Below are 19,301 nucleotides of genomic sequence, written 5' to 3' on the forward strand. Positions count from 1 at the left end.
ATGGCAGAACAGCAAGACTTTCTTCGCGCAGTGTGTCACCAACAGCATATCTTGCAATCACGCTGAACTGCGACAAATGGCTCACGTCTGTTGACTCATCCAAAGCCAGAGAAAAGAACGGCGCTGCATTTATGTCCTTCACTTGCGTTTCCTCCACTTTGTTTGCCATTACGATGGTACGATCATGAACAGTTCTTGCCGACAGAGGCATGTCTTGTATCCGTTTGATTATCTTGTCTTTGTTCGGAAGATCATCAAAAAGTTCATTGGCTACATCCAGCATGAACGTTTTAGCATACTCGCCATCTGTGAATGGTTTTCCGTTCCTCACTATTGCTAAAGAACCAGCAAAGCTAGCCGAATTATAGTCACCTTGCCGGGTCCATACGCGGAGTTGCTGCTGGCTAGCTTGCACCCTGCTCAGAAGCTCTTGGCACGCTTTCTTTCTGCTGTCTCCCGCAGGGTATTTTGATGCAAAGGTAGCGTGGCGCGTGTCGAAGTGCCGCTTTACATTCGACCGTTTCAACGATGTAATTTTGTCATTGCAAATTAGACACACCGCAGAACCCGCTCTCTCCACAAAGGCGAATTCTTCGGTCCATTCGTCCTGAAATGTACGATACTCGTCGTCTTTTTTTCTTTTCGCCATCTTCTTCGTCGAAGGGTTAGCTTTGAGCTAATGACCGAGCAGACGCAGTCTCAGACTGAATCAAAAGGGGGCGTTTACCTGTTTTACCCAGCAACGGCAAACGTAGGCCAGTATCATCCAATTAAAATAATGGACAATTGCTCCTGCAGCCCTGAACAGGACATGCGCAGTGAAAAATCGATGGATGGATTAAAACAAGTGAGAATATTTTGTTTTATCTGCGAGCCATATGCAATCATCAAAAGAGCCACATCTGGCTCGCGAGCCATAGGTTCCCGACCCCTGCAATAGAAGATCCACAAGGAGTGGAGTCTGAAATCAGCTTGTGAAAGTGAAAGTTCCGCAATGAGCCCATCCCTCATGAAACACGAACCGGATGAAAATCCCAGCTTGGACACTTTTAAAGGTATCGAGGTGACATATGAAGAGGTGAAGGTGAAATGTGAAGAGGTGATGGTGAAGAGGGAAGAAGTGAAGGTAAAATGTGAAGATGAAGATTCAACTCCAAAATGGGACCTTCACATCGTAAAGCAGGAGGAGAATTCTGACTGAGGCAGAGCGAGGCAACTCCCAGCAGTTTGTGGAAGTGGAGGTGTGGGTGGACTTCCTCCGAGACAATACAAAGTCAAGTGGAGACCCGGTAGATGTGTAAACTTTGCGTTTTAATAATTGTTTTTTTATTTTATTTTGGGCACCTTTATAATACATGCCACAGGACCCGCACGAGCTTAATCCGGCACTGTCTGGGATACCGTTCCAGTGCCCAACCAGGCAGTGTTGAAAACACCGCGGGTGGAGTTGAGGGTGACGGTGGAGGGCGCGACGGGGGCGAGTGATGCCGATGGGCGGCGAGGTGGTCATCCGAGAGGATGCCCAGTAGGGAGATGAAACAATTAAATCGCTCCACATGTCAGGTGATGTTGATATCGAAAACTGACACGTAACTGGCATGCCATAAATAGGAAATTAACTCTGCTTATTAGAATAAATGTATTCATATATGTTGATAAACTGTTTTCAAGCATATTTTGTGTCTCTAACGGCGACTACAGGGACCACGTGATTGTTTAAAAATGTCTTTGATTATAACTATAATTGCCTACAATTCGTCATGTGTAGCTTATTTAGACTATAATTTATTCACTACCCAAACTGTATTGACTTGAAAACATAGAGCTGATAGTTTTAAGCAGTTTTTTTATTTATACGTTTGAAAAAATATATTTGCACAAATTGAACTTGTTCAGATACAAGGTGAATTCACAAGGCTTTGTAAAAAATCCAATATTTCATAATTTTGACTTAAGGGAGAATATTTTTTTAAATGTTGGTAAAAATAAAGATTCAGAAATATATATTGTGCCGTGTCTACAATTTTACTGTAAAGTGGAATTGGTAAAAAAAAATAGATGGTTCAATGAGCCACTCTGTCTAGGGGAAAGCTACCCATATGGATGCTTACCTGAAACAGGATTCCCACCACCATCCATCCCAGAAGAATTCCCTCATCAAGACTCTGCACCATAGAGCCCAATGCATATCCGACCAGGAACACATAGCCAGTGAACTAAAGCACGTACACCAAGCTCTTAAGGCTAATGGTTACTCTGACTACACAATCCGCAAAGCTATCACTGCAACCATGAAGAAGGACCCTCTTGAGGAGCCTTTCAAAACCATCACTTTGCCCTACATTGCGGGGATCACAAAAAAGATCTCCAAAATCTTGAATGAACACAAGATCCAGGTCCGTTTCAACACATAACATAAAATCCGTGATCTGGTTCCGTCTGTAAAAGATGTGATTCCGGACATACAGTATCCTGGTGTCTATAAACTAAGTTGCCTCTGTGGTAGTAGTTACATTGGAGAAACCATACGACATGTCTCGGACCTCATTCGTGAACAGAATGCAGACCTAAAACACGGTAGGACCAACACCTCGGCCGTGGCAGATGACTTATAATTCAGTAGGCTCACATGACATTGACTTCTCCAAGACGGAGGTTATTTGCAATCCATCTGGCTACCATGAGAGATTCGTTCATGAGGCTATCCACATATACAGAGACAATTTCAACCGAGAGGAAGGAATTCTGGCTTAGGAATCATTGGAAGGATTTGATAAACCATTTCGGGTCTTAAATGATTGTTCACACTTATGGTGGCTTCCAGACTGCATCCATTATTTTCGTCTCCCCCCTCCTCTATCCCCAACATATATGGACTCGTCCATCTGAATGACTGTCAAATCGCTCTCCGTGGTGCTAACGTTAAAAAAACGCCACTTTTTTATTTTCTTGCTGTGGTTTTCACACCTGATGATGATTGCTTGTGTTGCAGTCGAAACGTCGTGAGAATTTTATTGTTTTATATTTTTATTATTTGATTGTTTCCCTTCTACGTGGTGACTTTACCAAAAGAACCAAGAATAGTTCATAGTTCCATTTATTTGGTATAGCCCTGTGAGCCATTCGGCTCTTGAATTGGGTGCAACCGCAACATACAAAAACATGAACAAGAAAACATCTTAAAGTGATTACGTGACTGTGCAAACAGAAAATCCAGGAAAAAAACATCAAAATATTCCTGAAATAGCACCGTACACCAACGCTGTGTGCAAAAATCCCAGTGGGATGCAAGTCAAACAACAACAACAACAACAACCACAAGACAACTAAGATTAAGGCCATCAGTCTAACTCCGTGCTACAATAAACAAAAACATGGCCAAACCAAAAAAACGTTTTCGAAATCACCAAAATAGAGCCATAAATGCAATGTAACCGTGATCATAGGGACTGTGACCGAACTTTTAACAATAAACTACATAAATAACATGTAACACCAAACCCTAGAGCCATAGCTGGCTGCAAATATGAATCCCTGCAGTCACGAAAGCTTTAAATCAACATTTATTATTACTCCGCTAACACCTTTCACTTTCACACGCCGCTATTTTTTTGCGACAAGAGGTTTCATTACCACAGGTTACACGTGCAGTGGGCCCAAGACGAGGCGAGACGGTTCGCTAGAGGCAACACGTTTATTCAACAAGGGAACCACAGCACAGAGGGGTGACGACCCCTCACAGCCGATAACCTCAGGAGGCAGTCCCTCCACACTACGGTGCCCTTACTCTGGTTCTAGCGCTAACCCTACACTGGTTATGTCTGAACCCGACCCTAGCCAGGGTCACTGGGCTCTTCGCTTCAGGGTCTTCAGAGTCTTCAGGGTAGTGCTCAGAGTCTTCTTCAGAGCTTCAGGTGGACAAGGACCGCCAAACCCGTTCAGGGGTCCGGCTTTTATCCCCGTTCCAGGGTCTCTCTGCCCCTGGCCAAGCCTTCTGGAACTCTCTAGGGGGCCCTGGAACATCCCTCAGCCCCCCCCCCCCTCCCCTCTTGGGGTCTGGGGGCCCTGTTCGTCCCACCTGGTCTGTACACCACCCCCTGTTGACGCATGTCCGCTTTACAGGTCAGCTCCCGTGGTAATACGCATACAGCCCAACATGGCGCTACATCATCCCCCCCCCCCCCCCCCCCGTAGCATCCAGGCGTCTGCTACGTTCACAGGAAGCCCTAGACGCATGCACGAATATGCTCAAGGTGCCATGTCATACGTTCGAGCGTATGGATGTCCCCGACTTATTTATTACCTTTACATGTAATCCAACTTGGCCTCAGATAAAACAAAAAAAGTAATAACTTTCATTCGGCCAGACACCCAGCCGTCGATACGACTTCACAGCCAGGGTGTTCAGACAAAAGCAAGTCAAATTCATCGAGAGCATTCACTGAGAGTCGTGTTTTTTGGAGAAACAAGATGCTGGATGTACTCAACTGAGTGGCAGAAACTAGGACTTCCACATCATAGGGGTTTCCCCTTTTTTTCTGGCAACAAAACTGAAACCTTTTGGCGTCCTCTGGTCGAGCACCAATTGGGTCGAGGCTCTAAAGAAAGCCGTCCCTTGGTCTGGACCAATCGGTTTCAAGGACAATGCCACATATATTATCATAGTGCGTGTGTTTTGTTTGCATTTTGACTGCAGGTATTGTGGTTAATGCAGTAGACATGAATCCTTGTAAAAAGGTTTCAGTTTTGTTGCCAGAAAAAAGGGGAAAAACCCCTATTATTATATTTTGGTACTGGCAAAGGAGGTCTAATGATGTAGATGACTTCCCCACGCTCATATTTTAATCCGGCTGAAAGAAAAAAATCATCCAATCCAAATCGATGTTATATCTGCCGAGTTTCCAAATCCAGAGGAAGACCCAAAATCTGTTTGCAGTAGTGACCGCAAATATGATTCATGGGCCATGCAGAAACCTTAATGTCAATGTAGCAGCATGTATGAAGGATATAGAGAGCAGCAAGAAATATCCGAGACAATTTATTAAAGACACACAAACTGGAGATGATGGATATCCTCGCTATAGAAGGTGAGCTCCAGCAGACGGTGGATACACAGCAAGACTGAAGATTAGAGGCAACGCGGAAATCGAAATGGACAACAGGTGGGTTGTTCCGTATTCTCCGCTTCTTTCTAAAATGTTTCAGGCGTAGATGTGTTGACCACGCTCCACCTCCTCCAGTCAGTGTGTGTATCATGGTGTGTGTGTCAGTGTGTGTGTCAGTGTGTGTCTGAGTGGCTGGGTCATGTAGCCCGCATGCCCAGCCACCGCTTGCCGAAACAGCTTTTGTTTGGCCGGATTGAGGGGGCTAAGCGGGCGCGGCACGGGCTAGAGAAGAGATGGAGTGATGTGGTACAGGAGGACGTGGAGCTGAGTGGACTTGCCGATGACTGGTACCAGCGGTGTCAAGATCGGCCTCTGTGGAGGAGGCTCGTGAAGGATGCTACTGGGCAGTTGGAGGCAGTCGCCCTCCAACAACAACGGAGGGCGGAGGAGCGACGCTCACAACAGCGAGCGGAGCGCCGGGTGGCTAAAGCACAGCAGGTTGGCACAGTAGGGGGCACAGGTGGTGCATCAGCCAGTCATCTCAGTCAGTCGACCCGTGGCACCTGGGTCTGCCCCGTGACCTCCTGCCAGCGGGCGTTCGACACTTCACGTGGCCTCAGGGTGCACATAGCCTGGCACAAGCGTCGTGGTGACGTCACCGCCACTTAGTGGCGAATGGCGGTTGTTGTTGTTGTCTGAGTGTGTGTGTGTCAGTGTGTGTGTCAGTGTGTGATTAACTCTCTGCTTTATTGACCTGGTCAAGGCCTATGATACCATCAGTAGGCCTGGGCTCTGGGTTGTTCTTCGTGCTTTTGGAGTACCTGACCCTCTGCTCACGATCATTAAGGACCTTCATGATGGTGAGCGGGCCCGGGTAAAACTACGTGGCCGGGAGTCAGAGCCATTCCCTGTACACCTTGGGGTGCGACAGAGATGTCCTCTGGCTCCCATATTATTTAACATCTATTTTGACCACGTAGTTCGTGAAGCCTTCAATAGCTGTACCGGGGGAATCTCCATATGGTACAGATATAATGGGAGGCTGATCAATGCCCGGGTGCGGTCAAGGGATGGCTCCCTATTGCTCAACCACGTTATGTATGCTGATGATTTGGTAATAGCTGCTCAGTCAGAGGAGGAGTTGGAGACGCTGCTGCTGAGACTGGAGCGTGCCACTAAGAAGTGGGGCCTTACCATCAGCCCCACCAAAACTAAGCACCTGCCTGGGTATTTTGTACCATCGGACACTCCACCCCCACAACTCCCAATCGTTGATGGGGCAGTTGTGGAGAGAGTGGAGAGTTTCCCATATCTGGGCAGTGTGCTTATGACTGGCTCCAGTTTAACAGCAGAGGTCTCACTCCGAATCAGTCGAGCGGCAATATCTTTTCATCGGTTGCGTAACGCTGTGTGGAAGCTACCTGGTCTGTCGCTCCGCACTAAGGTTCAGGTCTTCTTGGCCATGGTCATTCCCTCCCTTCTCTACGCTTGCGAAACGTGGACCCCCCTAATGGAACATCTTCGCCGGTTAGAAACATTTAGTCTGGCCTGCCTACGATCCATCCTGGGTTTAAGCAGACTGGATTGTGTGAAAGATCTGGGCAAGGTCCCATCAGTGAGCTCCTCCGGCGGGCAAGGCTGCGATGGCTGGGTCATGTAGCGCGCATGCCCAGCCACCGCATGCCGAAACAGCTTTTGTTCGGCCGGATTGAGGGGGCTAGGCGGGCGCGGCACGGGCTAGAGAAGAGATGGAGTGATGTGGTACAGGAGGACGTGGAGCTGAGTGGACTTGCCGATGACTGGTACCAGCGGTGTCAAGATCGGCCTCTGTGGAGGAGGCTCGTGAAGGATGCTACTGGGCAGTTGGAGGCAGTCGCCCTCCAACAACAACGGAGGGCGGAGGAGCGACGCTCAGAAAAACGAGCGGAGCGCCGGGTGGCTAAAGCACAGCAGGTTGGCACAGTAGGGGGCACAGGTGGTGCATCAGCCAGTCATCTCAGTCAGTCGACCCGTGGCACCTGGGTCTGCCCCATGACCTCCTGCCAGCGGGCATTCGACACTTCACGTGGCCTCAGGGTGCACATAGCCTGGCACAAGCGTCGTGGTGACGTCACCGCCACTTAGTGGCGAATGGCGGTTGTTGTTGTTGTTGTCAGTGTGTGTGTCAGTGTGTGTGTGTCAGTGTGTGTCTGAGTGACTGAGTGTATGAGTGAGTGACTGAGTGACTGTCTGAGTGAGTGACTGAGTGTCTGAGTACGTGTCTGAGTGACTGAGTGTCTGAGTGTCTGAGTGAGTGTCTGAATGAGTGACTGAGTGTCTGAGTGAGTGACTGAGCGAGTGACTGAATGAGTGTCTGAGTGAGTAACTGAGTGACTGAGTGAGTGTCTGAGTGAGTAACTGACTGACTGTGTCCGAGCGAGCGAGTGAACCACTCCCAACGCCCTCACCCGCTGGCCTGGAGTCTCCTCACCCTCCTCCTCACCACCCTACACCTCACCACCCAGCCCCTCCTCACCACCCTACACCTCACCACCCAGCCCCTCCTCACCACCCTACACCTCACCACCCAGCCCCTCCTCACCACCCTACACCTCATCTGCTCCTCCTCACCCTGCATCTCCCCTCCAGCTGGTGTATCTCAGCCATGATGTCGTCTATCTGCTTGAGAATCCGGCACTCCTCCACCCTCTTGAGACTCGCCACCCTCTCCTCCTCCTCCACCTCCTCCTCGTCGCCCGACTTGCAGTCGCCATCATCGGCTGCACTGCGTGATCTCCGTAGTCCCCTCCTCCTCCTCCTCGTCCTCTTCTTCTTCTTCCTCCTCCTCCTCCTTCTCCTCGTCCGCCACCTCCTCATCGTCTCGTGCTATGTCGACACTCGGCTGCAGGCGGCTGGCGTAAAATTTCAGCAGCAGCCTGCGGACGCCCCCCGTAGACTCCACCACCTCCTCCTCCTCCTCCTCGTTCCTCTGCTCCTTCACCTCGTCACCCTCCACCACTACCTCCCCCTCCTCCTCCTCGTCGTCCCTCCGCTCCTTCACCTCGTCACCCTCCACCACCACCTCCCCCTCCTCCTCCTCGTCGTCCCTCCGCTCCTTCACCTCGTCACCCTCCACCACCTCCTCCGGCGTTGAAGACGACGACGACGACGACGATGCGTCCGAGAACGACCAACAGTTGGACGACGATGACGACGCTCTCTGCTGCCGGTATTGTTGCTGAATTTGTTTCCGTCGCTGCCGCTGCTTCTCCAGGGCGCGACCCCGGCGCCTCTCGGTGGGTGGCGGCGGCTCAGCCAGCGGCCGCGGCATCAGCGAGGAGAAGTGGAACGTCGCCCCACGCGGGGCCGAGCGCCGCTTGCCCGCGACCGCCGGCGCCAGCAGCGTCGGAGGAGGAGCCGGCGGCGTCGGAGGAGACGGAGGAGGCGGAGGAGGCGGAGGAGCGTGGCAGGTAGAGGAGCCCGGGCAGGGATTGGGATTCGGTCCCGCCGGGCAATCCGCCGCCGCCGCTGCCTCCCGCCGCTTGCTTAGCGGTGACCGCCCGGCCAAAACCTCCTCCTCCTCTTCCTCCGCCGCCGCCTCGGCCTCCTCTTCCCCTCCTCCTCTCGCTCCTCCTCCTCCGCCCCTCCTGCTGCTCCCCCTCCTGCCCACGCCCTGCCACCAAAAGTCGAAGTGTCTCTTCCGCGCCGCACGCGGTCCAACCGCGGCCTCCCTGCGTCTCTCCGCCTCCTCCGCCTCCTCCTTGCCCGCCGCCTCGTCAGCGCCGAGCGCCGGCCCCGACTCTCCGCCGCCGTCTCCACGCTCCGGGGCGACCCTCGGGCCGATTCCCGGCGTCGGCGTCGTCCGGGCGCCGCCGCTGCCGCCGCTGCCGCCGCGGGAGCTCTCCTGGGGGGGCGCCGCCGCCGCCGCCGCCGGAGTCTCCCGGCAGCGGCGCCCCCCCTCGAGAGCCCGGAACGTCACGGGGCGACGAAGATGACGGTCGCGGCGGGGAGGCCCCGGCGCGGGCCCCGGCCCCCTGGCGTCGTCATCGTGGAGCGGGCGAGCGACCTTGAAGGGCGCCGCGTGGGACTCGGCTCCTCCTCCTCCGGCGTCGTCCGCGGAGCGCTTGGGCACCCGGATGGGCCAGGAGGAGCGAGCCCTCACGGAGGGGGCGGCCGTGGCCGTGGCCGGGGCCGGGGCCCGGGCCGGGGGAGGCCGTCTGGGAGGCCACTGGTGAGGGGGGAGGGCCGGAGGAGAGGGAGGAGACGCGGGATCAGATTCCAGCATTCAGCACGCAAACGTCCTGGTAGTGGTGGTGGTATTGGTGGTAGTGGTGGTGGTCAGTGATTGTAGTGATGTTGGTAATGGTGGTGGTGATGGTAGTGATTGTAGTGTACGGTAGTAGTGGTGGTGGTGGTATTGGTGGTAGTGATGGTAGTGTATGGTAGTAGTGGTGGTGGTGGTGGTAATGGTGGAAGTGGCGGTAGAAGTGGTGGTGGTGATGGTGCTAGTGGTGGTGGTAGTAGTGGTGGTGTAATGGTGGTGGTAGTGTTGCTGGTAGTAGTGGTGGTAATGGTGGTGGTGGTAGTGATGGTAGTGTATGGTAGTAGTGGTGGTAATGGTGGAAGTGGTGGAAGTGGTGGTGGTGCTAGTGGTGGTGGTAGTAGTGTTGGTGTAATGGTGGTGGTAGTGTTGGTGGTAGTAGTGGTGGTAATGGTGGTGGTGTCCGGCAAAACAACCCCCTACCTCCTTGTGGTGCCGGACGGGCAATGCTGCCGTGGGCAGTGCCGGGGGGGAGGGCCAATTCGGATTGGCCTTTCCCCTCATGGCGTTTGTAACCACCACAGTGGCTAAGTGGGAGCTCTGGACAGGTGTGAAGGGCTGGAAACCCCTCCACCTCCAATTAATTACCACTAAACCACGACCACAACATTTTATAAATAAGCTTGTGCCGGAGGCCCCGGGGGGACAGGCGTCTATGACGTCTCCTGACCAAACCCCATTTGGCGGAGCCAGGAGACTGAATCCTTCCTCTCGGGGCTCCTCCAAAAACAACAAAAAAAACACTACGTGTGGCCACGTGGAATGTTCGAATGCTCACTGCGGAGGAGAGGCTGCCACTCCTCTGTCAAGAGCTGGACCGGTACCGCCTGGATCTCTGTGGTAATAAGGAGGTCCTGTGGACCGGCTCTGGCTCCTGCCACCATGAGGGGTGGACAGTCCTCTATACGGGGCAGGAGACTGCCAAACAACAGGGTGTGGCTCTTTTTCTGAATAAAAGAATGAAGGGCTGTGGGAGCGTGGTGATGAGGTGTGGGAAGCTGTAAGCTCCAGGCTACTTTGGGCTCGCCTTCCCATCAACCACAGGCGAGGAGTGGTGGTCATGGTAACTTATGCCCCCACCAAAGACGAACATCCGTGGAGGGATGCAAGCAAGGCCAATGAGTCAAATGCCTTCTATGACCTCCTGTCACAGGTGCTGGCTAAAGTGGCCCCTCGGGATAGTCATCTTGTTGGGTGACTTCAATGCCCAAGTTAGTCATGATGCTGGCACCTGGTCTGGAGTAATTGGAAGGCATCGGGCAGATCAGCTCAATAACAACGGCAGGAGGCTGCTAAATTTTTGTGCAGCCCATGGGCTTGTAATTACCAACACACTGTTCCGGCATCGGAGCATCCACACCACATCATGGATGCATGCCGGGTCCAAGCAAGAACATCTGCTGGACTACATAGTGACTGAACAGCGAATGCGAGCCCATGTCCTTGACACCAGGACCGACCGCGGAGCTGATCTGCCCACTGACCATCGACTTGTCATCTGTAAGATGCACCTGCAATTCTTCCACTCCGGTGGTGGGTGTACACCCAGGACCCCATTCAAACCCATAGTGGCATGGTCTCAGCTAGCTGATGAAAGTTACAAACGAGAATTTCATCATCGCTTGCGGCTGGGATTGGCATCGTCTCCCACTCCTCTTGATGTCGAGGGGAAATGGGCGAGGTTTAGGACTGTCGCTCATGTAGTTGCAATGGCTGCTTTGGGTACACGGTCCAGACCTCCCCAGAGACCCTGGCTGACAAGAGGAGGTGTTCAAGCTGGCTGAGAAAAATCGACAGGCCCACTCTCATTGGCTACAGCGTCCCACGTCGGAGAATGAGGAGGCTTACCGCAGCCTTCGCTCGGAGGTTCGGGGAGCCGTGAGGCGCTGCAAGGATGGGTGGTGGTCGCGGGTTGCTGAGGAGATGGAGTCTGCCTCAGTGGCCCGCGATCACAAATCTCTATTTAACTCCATCAAAAAAGTAACCTGCAGCGCCACACCTATTACCGTCATTAGGGGAAAGAACGGTGATCCAATATCCGACCCCGAGGAACAGGTTTGCAGATTTTCTGAGCATTCCTGAGGTCCTAGTAAAGGGGAAATCCCTCAGCCAGGAAAACGTGGGACAAAGTGGGGATGACCCTGCTGAGGTTGCGGTGCCTCAAATATTGGAGGAAGTCACCCACTGTGATTGGCTGGCTGAGGTGCCATCCGTTGACGACAGCAAGTTGGCACAGTAGGGGGCACAGGTGGTGCATCAGCCAGTCGTCTCAGTCAGTCGACCCGTGGCACCTGGGTCTGCCCCGTGACCTCCTGCCAGCGGGCGTTCGACATTTCACGTGGCCTCAAGGTGCACATGGCCTGGCACAAGCATCGTGGTGACGTCACCGCCACTTGGTGGCGAACTGCGGTTGTTGTTGTTGACAGTGGAGCTGCTGGTAGTATATTTGGAGTGTGAGTGTCTCTCGCCTCGTGGTCACGTGGATTTGTTTCTGGTTCCTCCGGTTTCCCCCCCTCCAGATTTAGAATTAACATCACGCATTTAAAATATTTAACTGCAATACATTTCCACACGATGAAGTCACTTTGTGTTGAGCTTTCATTTGTGATGGGCAGGTCGCTTGTGACATTAAAGACTATCAGTACACAGTACACATTAAAGACTATCAGTACACTCACCATACTTAATAACCATTACTACAGTCTACATTATAGACTGTCAGTACACTCACCATACAAAATAACCATTACTACAGTCTACATTATAGACTGCCAGTACACTCACCATACTTAATAACCATTACAACAGTCTACATTATAGACTGTCAGTACACTCATTCAGCTTAATAACCATTACTACAGTCTACATTATAGGCTGTCAGTACACTCACCATACTTAATAACCAGGCTACAGTCTACATTATAGACTGTCAGTACACTCACCATACTTAATAACCAGGCTACAGTCTACATTATAGACTGTCAGTACACTCACCATACTTAATAACCATTACTACAGTCTACATTATAGACTGTCAGTACACTCACCCAGCTGAATAACCAGGCTACAGTCTACATTCTAGACTGTCAGTACACTCACCATACTTAATAACCATTACTACAGTCTACATTGTAGACTGTCAGTACACTCACCATACTTAATAACTATTACTACAGTCTACATTATAGACTGTCAGTACACTCACCATTCTTAATAACCAGGCTACAGTCTACATTATAGACTGTCAGTACACTCACCCAGCTGAATAACCAGGCTACAGTCTACATTATAGACTGTCAGTACACTCACTCAGGTTAATAACCATTACTACAGTCTACATTATAGACTGTAAGTAAACTCACCATACTTAATAACCAGGATACCGTCTACATTGTAGACTGTCAGTACACTCACCATACTTAATAACTATTACTACAGTCTACATTATAGACTGTCAGTACACTCACCATTCTTAATAACCAGGCTACAGTCTACATTATAGACTGTCAGTACACTCACCCAGCTGAATAACCAGGCTACAGTCTACATTATAGACTGTAAGTAAACTCACCATACTTAATAACCAGGATACCGTCTACATTATAGACTGTCAGTACACTCACCATACTTAATAACCATTACTACAGTCTACATTATAGACTGTCAGTACACTCACCCAGCTGAATAACCAGGCTACAGTCTACATTCTAGACTGTCAGTACACTCACCATACTTAATAACCATTACTACAGTCTACATTATAGACTGTCAGTACACTCACCATACTTAATAACCATTACTACAGTCTACATTATAGACTGTCAGTACACTCACCCAGCTGAATAACCAGGCTACAGTCTACATTCTAGACTGTCAGTACACTCACCATACTTAATAACCATTACTACAGTCTACATTATAGACTGTCAGTACACTCACCATTCTTAATAACCAGGCTACAGTCTACATTATAGACTGTCAGTACACTCACCATACTTAATAACCAGGATACCGTCTACATTATAGACTGTCAGTACACTCACCATACTTAATAACCATTACTACAGTCTACATTATAGACTGTCAGTACACTCACCCAGCTGAATAACCAGGCTACAGTCTACATTCTAGACTGTCAGTACACTCACCATACTTAATAACCATTACTACAGTCTACATTATAGACTGTCAGTACACTCACCATACTTAATAACCATTACTACAGTCTACATTATAGACTGTCAGTACACTCACCCAGCTGAATAACCATTACTACAGTCTACATTATAGACTGTCAGTACACTCACCATACTTAATAACCATTACTACAGTCTACATTATAGACTGTCAGTACACTCACCATACTTAATAACCATTACTACAGTCTACATTATAGACTGTCAGTACACTCACCATACTTAATAACCATTACTACAGTCTACATTATAGACTGTCAGTAAACTCACTCAGGTTAATAACCATTACTACAGTCTACATTATAGACTGTCAGTACACTCACCATACTTAACCATTACTACAGTCTACATTATAGACTGTAAGTACACTCACTCAGGTTAATAACCATTACTACAGTCTACATTATAGACTGTCAGTACACTCACCATACTTAACCATTACTACAGTCTACATTATAGACTGTCAGTAAACTCACTCAGGTTAATAACCATTACTACAGTCTACATTATAGACTGTCAGTACACTCACCATACTTAATAACCATTACTACAGTCTACATTATAGACTGTCAGTACACTCACCATACTTAATAACCAGGCTACAGTTTACATTATAGACTGTCATTACACTCACCATACTTAATAACCAGGCTACAGTCTACATTATAGACTCTCAGTACACTCACCATACTTAATAACCATTACTACAGTCTACATTATAGACTGTCAGTACACTCACCATACTTAATAACCATTACTACAGTCTACATTATAGACTGTCAGTACACTCACCATACTTAATAACCATTACTACAGTCTACATTATAGACTGTCAGTAAACTCACTCAGGTTAATAACCATTACTACAGTCTACATTATAGACTGTCAGTACACTCACCATACTTAACCATTACTACAGTCTACATTATAGACTGTAAGTACACTCACCATACTTAATAACCATTACTACAGTCTACATTATAGACTGTCAGTACACTCACCATACTTAATAACCATTACTACAGTCTACATTATAGACTGTCAGTAAACTCACTCACCATACTTAACCATTACTACAGTCTACATTATAGACTGTCAGTACACTCACCATACTTAATAACCATTACTACAGTCTACATTATAGACTGTCAGTACACTCACCATACTTAATAACCAGGCTACAGTTTACATTATAGACTGTCATTACACTCACCATACTTAATAACCAGGCTACAGTCTACATTATAGACTGTCATTACACTCACCATACTTAATAACCATTACTACAGTCTACATTATAAACTGTCAGTACACTCACTCAGCTTAATAACCATTACTACAGTCTACATTATAGACTGTCAGTACACTCACCATACTTAATAACCAGGCTACAGTCTACATTATAGACTGTCAGTACACTCACAATACTTAATAACCATTACTACAGTCTACAATATAGACTGTCAGTAAACTCACCATACTTAATAACCATTACTACAGTCTACATTATAGACTGTCAGTACACTCACCATAATAAATAACCATTACTACAGTCTACATTATAGACTGTCAGTACACTCAGCTTAATAACCAGGCTACAGTCTACATTATAGACTGTCAGTACACTCACTCAGCTTAATAACCATTACTACAGTCTACATTATAGACTGTCAGTACACTCACCATACTTAATAACCAGGCTACCGTCTACATTATAGACTGTCAGTACACTCAGCTTAATAACCAGGCTACAGTCTACATTATAGACTGTCAGTACACTCACTCAGCTTAATAACCATTACTACAGTCTACATTATAGACTGTCAGTACACTCACCATACTTAATAACCAGGCTACCGTCTACATTATAGACTGTCAGTACACTCACCATACTTAATAACCATTACTACAGTCTACATTATAGACTGTCAGTACACTCACCCAGCTGAATAACCAGGCTACAGTCTACATTCTAGACTGTCAGTACACTCACCATACTTAATAACCATTACTACAGTCTACATTATAGACTGTCAGTACACTCACCATACTTAATAACCAGGCTACAGTCTACATTATAGACTGTCAGTACACTCAGCTTAATAACCAGGCTACAGTCTACATTATAGACTGTCAGTACACTCACTCAGCTTAATAACCATTACTACAGTCTACATTATAGACTGTCAGTACACTCACCATACTTAATAACCAGGCTACCGTCTACATTATAGACTGTCAGTACACTCACCATACTTAATAACCATTACTACAGTCTACATTATAGACTGTCAGTACACTCACCCAGCTGAATAACCAGGCTACAGTCTACATTCTAGACTGTCAGTACACTCACCATACTTAATAACCATTACTACAGTCTACATTATAGACTGTCAGTACACTCACCATACTTAATAACCAGGCTACAGTCTACATTATAGACTGTCAGTACACTCACCCAGCTAAATAACCAGGCTACAGTCTACATTATAGACTGTCAGTACACTCACTCATCTTAATAACCATTACTACAGTCTACATTATAGACTGTCAGTACACTCACTCAGGTTAATAACCATTACTAGTCTACATTATAGACTGTCAGTACACTCACCAAGGTTAAGAACAAGGCTACAGTCTACATTATAGACTGTCAGTACACTCACTCAGGTTAATAACCATTACTACAGTCTACATTATAGACTGTCAGTAAACTCACCATACTTAATAACCATTACTACAGTCTACATTATAGACTGTCAGTACACTCACCATAATAAATAACCATTACTAGAGTCTACATTATAGACTGTCAGTACACTCAGCTTAATAACCAGGCTACAGTCTACATTATAGACTGTCAGTACACTCACTCAGCTTAATAACCATTACTACAGTCTACATTATAGACTGTCAGTACACTCACCATACTTAATAACCATTACTACAGTCTACATTATAGACTGTCAGTACACTCACCATACTTAATAACCATTACTACAGTCTACATTATAGACTGTCAGTAAACTCACTCAGGTTAATAACCATTACTACAGTCTACATTATAGACTGTCAGTACACTCACCATACTTAACCATTACTACAGTCTACATTATAGACTGTCAGTACACTCACCATACTTAATAACCATTACTACAGTCTACATTATAGACTGTCAGTACACTCACCATACTTAATAACCATTACTACAGTCTACATTATAGACTGTCAGTACACTCACTCACTATACTTAACCATTACTACAGTCTACATTATAGACTGTCAGTACACTCACCATACTTAATAACCATTAATACAGTCTACATTATAGACTGTCAGTACACTCACCATACTTAATAACCAGGCTACAGTTTACATTATAGACTGTCATTACACTCACCATACTTAATAACCAGGCTACAGTCTACATTATAGACTCTCAGTACACTCACCATACTTAATAACCATTACTACAGTCTACATTATAAACTGTCAGTACACTCACTCAGCTTAATAACCATTACTACAGTCTACATTATAGACTGTCAGTACACTCACCATACTTAATAACCAGGCTACAGTCTACATTATAGACTGTCAGTACACTCACAATACTTAATAACCATTACTACAGTCTACATTATAGACTGTCAGTACACTCACCATACTTAATAACCAGGCTACAGTCTACATTATAGACTGTCAGTACACTCACAATACTTAATAACCATTACTACAGTCTACATTATAGACTGTCAGCACACTCACCATACTTAATAACCATTACAACAGTCTACATTATAGACTGTCAGTGCACTCACCATACTTAATAACCATTACTACAGTCTACATTATAGACTGTCAGTACACTCACCATACTTAATAACCATTACTACAGTCTACATTATAGACTTTCAGTACACTCACCCAGCTTAATAACCAGGTTACAGTCTACATTATAGACTGCTAGTACACTCACTCAGCTTAATAACCATTACTACAGTCTACATTATAGACTGCCAGTACACTCACCATACTTAATAACCATTACTACAGTCTACATTAAAGACTATCAGTACACTCACCATACTTAATAACCATTACTACAGTCTACATTATAGACTGTCATTACACTCACCATACTTAATAACCAGGCTACAGTCTACATTATAGACTCTCAGTACACTCACCATACTTAATAACCATTACTACAGTCTACATTATAAACTGTCAGTACACTCACTCAGCTTAATAACCATTACTACAGTCTACATTATAGACTGTCAGTACACTCACCATACTTAATAACCAGGCTACAGTCTACATTATAGACTGTCAGTACACTCACTCAGCTTAATAACCATTACTACAGTCTACATTATAGACTGTCAGTACACTCACCATACTTAATAACCAGGCTACAGTCTACATTATAGACTGTCAGTACACTCACAATACTTAATAACCATTACTACAGTCTACATTATAGACTGTCAGCACACTCACCATACTTAATAACCATTACAACAGTCTACATTATAGACTGTCAGTGCACTCACCATACTTAATAACCATTACTACAGTCTACATTATAGACTGTCAGTACACTCACCATATTTAATAACCATTACTACAGTCTACATTATAGACTTTCAGTACACTCACCCAGCTTAATAACCAGGTTACAGTCTACATTATAGACTGCTAGTACACTCACTCAGCTTAATAACCATTACTACAGTCTACATTATAGACTGCCAGTACACTCACCATACTTAATAACCATTACTACAGTCTACATTAAAGACTATCAGTACACTCCCCATACTTAATAACCATTACTACAGTCTACATTATAGACTGTCAGTACACTCACCATACTTAATAACCAGGCTACAGTCTACATTATAGACTCTCAGTACACTTACCATACTTAATAACCATTACTACAGTCTACATTAAAGACTATCAGTACACTCACTCAGCTTAATAACCATTACTACAGTCTACATTATAGACTGTCAGTACACTCACTCAGGTTAATAACCATTACTAGTCTACATTATAGACTGTCAGTACACTCACCAAGGTTAAGAACAAGGCTACAGTCTACATTATAGACTGTCAGTACACTCACTCAGGTTAATAACCATTACTACAGTCTACATTATAGACTGTCAGTAAACTCACCATACTTAATAACCATTACTACAGTCTACATTATAGACTGTCAGTACACTCACCATAATAAATAACCATTACTACAGTCTACATTATAGACTGTCAGTACACTCAGCTTAATAACCAGGCTACAGTCTACATTATAGACTGTCAGTACACTCACTCAGCTTAATAACCATTACTACAGTCTACATTATAGACTGTCAGTACACTCACCATACTTAATAACCATTACTACAGTCTACATTATAGACTGTCAGTACACTCACCATACTTAATAACCATTACTACAGTCTACATTATAGACTGTCAGTAAACTCACTCAGGTTAATAACCATTACTACAGTCTACATTATAGACTGTCAGTACACTCACCATACTTAACCATTACTACAGTCTACATTATAGACTGTCAGTACACTCACCATACTTAATAACCATTACTACAGTCTACATTATAGACTGTCAGTACACTCACCATACTTAATAACCATTACTACAGTCTACATTATAGAC

At 46.4% G+C, this 19,301-nt stretch overlaps 1 protein-coding gene across 1 annotated transcript in view; it reads right to left on the reverse strand.

Moving 5' to 3' along the window:
- Positions 1 to 3,902: 3,902 nt before the first annotated feature.
- LOC142921674 (uncharacterized) overlaps positions 3,903 to 19,301 on the reverse strand; it is a 35,376-nt gene continuing 19,977 nt past the window's right edge. Inside the window, exons 2-3 of the mRNA XM_076062977.1 lie at positions 8,146 to 9,312; positions 3,903 to 3,908 (exon numbers count right to left, since the gene is read on the reverse strand). Of these exons, the coding sequence (XP_075919092.1) occupies positions 3,903 to 3,908; positions 8,146 to 9,312 (1,173 nt within the window). The remainder of the gene's footprint in view (positions 3,909 to 8,145; positions 9,313 to 19,301) is intronic.

This window comes from Petromyzon marinus, unplaced genomic scaffold (genome assembly GCF_048934315.1).
Source record: "Petromyzon marinus isolate PM22_M1 ecotype Great Lakes invasive population unplaced genomic scaffold, UKy_Petmar_22M1.pri1.0 PM_G_Scaffold_83, whole genome shotgun sequence".
NCBI classification, from domain to species: Eukaryota; Metazoa; Chordata; class Hyperoartia; order Petromyzontiformes; family Petromyzontidae; genus Petromyzon; species Petromyzon marinus.